The sequence below is a fragment of the Cucurbita maxima genome, unplaced genomic scaffold (genome assembly GCF_002738345.1).
Source record: "Cucurbita maxima cultivar Rimu unplaced genomic scaffold, Cmax_1.0 Cma_Scf00034, whole genome shotgun sequence".
Taxonomy (NCBI): Eukaryota; Viridiplantae; Streptophyta; class Magnoliopsida; order Cucurbitales; family Cucurbitaceae; genus Cucurbita; species Cucurbita maxima.
In genome coordinates, this window is record NW_019272050.1 from 221428 (window position 1) to 225445 (window position 4018).

The 4018-nt window shown below is 32.9% G+C and overlaps 1 protein-coding gene across 3 annotated transcripts; it reads right to left on the reverse strand.

Moving 5' to 3' along the window:
- Nucleotides 1–1578: 1578 nt before the first annotated feature.
- Nucleotides 1579–3608, reverse strand: LOC111467756 (copper transport protein ATX1-like). Of its 3 annotated transcripts, none has more exons than XM_023112802.1 (4): nt 3506–3608; nt 2449–2524; nt 1945–2069; nt 1579–1899 (listed from the first exon to the last, which is right to left on the reverse strand). In XM_023112802.1, the coding sequence occupies exons 1-4, from the start codon at nt 3512–3514 to the stop codon at nt 1774–1776; spliced, it is 336 nt and encodes a 111-aa protein (XP_022968570.1). In that variant the 5' UTR covers nt 3515–3608; the 3' UTR covers nt 1579–1773. The 3 variants fall into 3 exon arrangements, with proteins under 3 accessions (XP_022968570.1, XP_022968572.1, XP_022968569.1); XM_023112804.1 differs by having other exon boundaries at nt 1579–1889; nt 1941–2069; XM_023112801.1 differs by having other exon boundaries at nt 1579–2069.
- Between the last annotated feature and the right edge of the window lie 410 nt (nt 3609–4018).

The following is a 4018-nucleotide window of genomic DNA, read 5'->3' on the forward strand; positions in this document are numbered from 1 at the left end:
TAAAAATATATTGAATGTTAATTTTAAATAGAAATCGTCTTTATTTCAAAATTATAATTTATATATTTTTTAATAAACTTAAAAAATATATTCCTTCCTTTTAAAAATTTTATTAATACTTTTTATTTTTTTAAAAATATTTTTATTCTTAGTGTGAACGAAACCATCAATGCCAGGTAGTTCCAATACACATAACTAAAACAAAGTTTTAAAAATTAGTAATGTTATTATATGTAAAAAAAAAAAAAAAATGTATTCCCCTTCAGAAAATTAAACACTCAAATAGTAATTTATTTTAAAGTTATTTTGAGTTGGAAAAGAGCCTAACTTGAAAATAAATCGACGGTTCCCGAAATGAAGCAAGTTTGTAGGTAGACAAAGAAGAATATCATAACGTTCAAGCCCGCTGCTAGTAGGAAGGTGGTTGTCAAGCCATGTTTCCGACATGAAGCAAGTTTGTGGGCAACTATTTTGCTCTTACGATTGACAAATAGGAATCTCCTAATGATACGTAACAGCCCAAGCCTACTGCTAATAGATATGTTCGTTTTAGTTCATTACACATCGCAACCAGTCTCACAGTTTTTAAACGTGTCTGTTAGGTAGAGGTTTCCATACCTTTATAACAAATGTTTTGTTTTCATCTTCAACCGATGTAGTATCTCACACGAAACCACTGCTCTATTAACATTGTGAGCAGTTGTGTTGCCCTTACGATTTCTATATGTCGGAAACATCACCTTATTATTCATTTTCTTCCGTCTCGTTAAAGTTAATGAATAATAATTCAAAATAAAACTCCAAAAAATTGATGGAGAAAGGGACGGGAATTTGTTATATTGAAATATCACGGTAATATTCTTAATCATTCGTTGCTCTATTTTGATTAAAAAAAAAAAAAAAACACCAAATTAAAGTACCAAAAAATAAACTTTGTCCAATCCAGTTTTATATATAATAAGGTTGTTGAAATCGAACCAGTGAAGCGTGTGCGGTGCTATCGAACATTATATTATATTAAGATGTTACCTATGTACATTACACTATTCAATTAAACTAAACGATACAATAAAGTTGAATTCCTTTAAAGGGCAAAGCCAATTATGTTTTCAAATGGAAATAGGTGCATATTTTACCGCTTTTAAAAGAATACCATTTAGCTTTAGGAAAATGTTTCAAAATTTTCTAAATTTCATAAATATCCTTAGAACTTTTTAAAAAATTCTAAAAGCACTTTTAAATTCTAAAAAAAATTAAAAAAAAAAAAAAAAAAAAAACTATTATGATGGCTAGTACTCTATTTTAAAAATACTCGTAAACTCTAAAAAATAATATTAAAAAGTTTGGGTATAATCTATAAGGTCTCGATAGAAAGGTAAGAATTTTTTAAACATTTTTTTTATAATGGTGAATGATATTAGTGCTAATTTTAAAATTTCAATGTCTTTTTTTAAAAATATGGTATAAACTGTTTGTTTCAACTTTTTTAAAAAATATTTCAAACGCCACATGGAAGGATTTTCAAGACAAGTAAAAGGTCTTTTCAAGGAAGCAGAAGGTCGAAATGGAAAAGAGAAATTGAGGCAAAAACAAAAATATATCTGTAGATTATAATTGAGTTTTAATGTAGAAGGCCATTCAAGAGGCACTTGTCAAAATATTACAGACTCAGAAGCCAAGTTTACGTACTAATACATCATTATTATTAGCTTGACCAAGCAAAGACCTTATGCATTCAACAGAAAATTTCCATTAGTAAATAGGTGTAATACTTTAAACAGCAGCCACACTCTCGGCAGGTTTAGCTTCTGCTTCAGCTGGTGGTGCTGCTGCTGGGGCCGCCTCTGGTGCAGGTGCCGCTGCTGGGGCTGCCACCGGTGCAGGTGCTGCTGCTGGGGCCGCCGCCGGTGCAGGGGCAGCTGCTGCTGCTGCTGCTGCTGGGGCTTCGTCTTCCCAGTAGGCAGTCTTCTTCCCGGTTTTGGAAACAGTTTGGAAAACTACATCGCGCTCCACGTTGCCTTTCACAGTCACCTTTTGCGCATCAATGTCGATGTCAAATGCATCGACTCCTGAACATAGTAGCCAAGCACTTAAGTTCATGTTCATATTCAATTGGGAATAGCAAGAATCTAAGGGTTTAGATTAAAGGATACTCGATTTTGCAATAATGATTGATTTATTAACCATCACTCAAGAATTCATTCTAAAAATCTTAAACATAAAAGAGAACTAAGCTTGCAATAAAATTAACCAAGCATGCATATCGTTTACACTTTCAAGAGTTCATGTATTAGTCCAGAATTTATGGGATGTGAAGATCAAACTTCTGACCTCTTTGTCTAGGATATATGTCTAAACCAAACTCAACCCCACCAACCGATACGAAAATTACACATCAAAGAAGAGCACATCATGAGACGACAAAAATTTAGCCAAGAAATGACGAACCTTCCAGTTTTCCCAAGACACGTCTGACGGCTCCAACACAGCCTTGACATGACATAGCAACCTTGAGGACAGTAGTCTGCACAGAAACAAATTCCAAACTGTATTTATTAAAGATGGAATCATAGAACTCAGCTAGAAGAGGAAGGTGCAATACAGACTGCCTGATACCAAGCAATAAGAGTTAGTTCATCTCATAACTTGTCCAAGAGTGCTTAATATCAACGGTCCTTTATCAAATTCTTCGCAGAAATTTACTATAATCCAATTCTATCATATGGGACTTGTATACCGTCAGTGATATCAATAAATATTCTCAGTGTTTTTTCAACAAGTCTGGCTCCCAATATAACATAGATTAATAATTCAAAACACAAAAAAAGAGCAGAACATTCTAACTTGGAAGAGCGGGAAAAAAAAAAAAAAATACAAAACCAATGACCAGAATCTAACATACGATCAAGATAAAGCTTCCTTTGTGATCGATTGACAAATTATTAACCAATAAGTTGATCAATTAGCGATACTAAAGAAATACTTCTGTGGAGCTCTCTCAGACTTTGACCTCATTTGGCTCGGTTACTGTCGTTTCCATCACTGGTGTCAGATTCACATCAAATGAAAAACCAAGGCATAAGACCTTAGGGAAGAAGAAGAAGAAGAATGGGAAAAATGACAAAATGCTAGCAGAATTGAACTATGTGCAGGTCTGAATCGCAACATGAGTAAGAACTATACAAGATATCAACAATCGCGTGATTAGCTCTTGCATCTCTGTAGCTTCACATCATTTCTTATAGCATATAAAGATCTGAGACGCTATAGATTGAATATGTTTCAAAACAAATCCACAAGTCCTTCTACGCCAATTTTAATCAACGATTCATGCTCCAAACAGCAGATTTATAGTTTAAAAAGAAGAAACCAACGTATCTTCGATCTCCAAAACATACGGGAGACAGAGAGAGAAAAAGAAACAAAAAAACGAGGCCAAAAAACGTGAAGCGAATCTCTAACAATTACATTCAAGAACAAATTTCCGAGAAATTCGTGGCGGTACCTGAGACATGGTTAAAGATTACAGACTCGGAAAATTCGCCCTCGCCAATCTCTGCGCTACTGGATTTTGCAGGCTTTCACCGGGCTTTAATAGGCGCTGTTTTACGGGTCGGGTCAACCCAATCGATAATTATTTAAAAAACAATTCTCACCCGATTCTTAACAACATTACTTTCCAACTTCAACTACCGGTCAAGGGTCTTTTCGTCATTTCGCCTACTCTAATGATATTCCTCGCACTATTACGAGTCCATTGCTTCCCAAAAAAGTTTTGTTATTTAGTGAAATTACTAAATTGTATTTAAATTTTAATATTTTTACTTATTTGATTTTTAATTTTTTACTTTTTTAAAAAATAATTTAGCAAGGTATCAAAATTAAATATTTAGAAATTTTATTAGTTATAAAGTTAAAGTATTTAACTTATTAAATATTTTAACATTTTTATAGATTAAATAAATATAAACTTTTAGAGTTTATAATGTGATTTTTTTTTTCATAAATATAAAAAAAT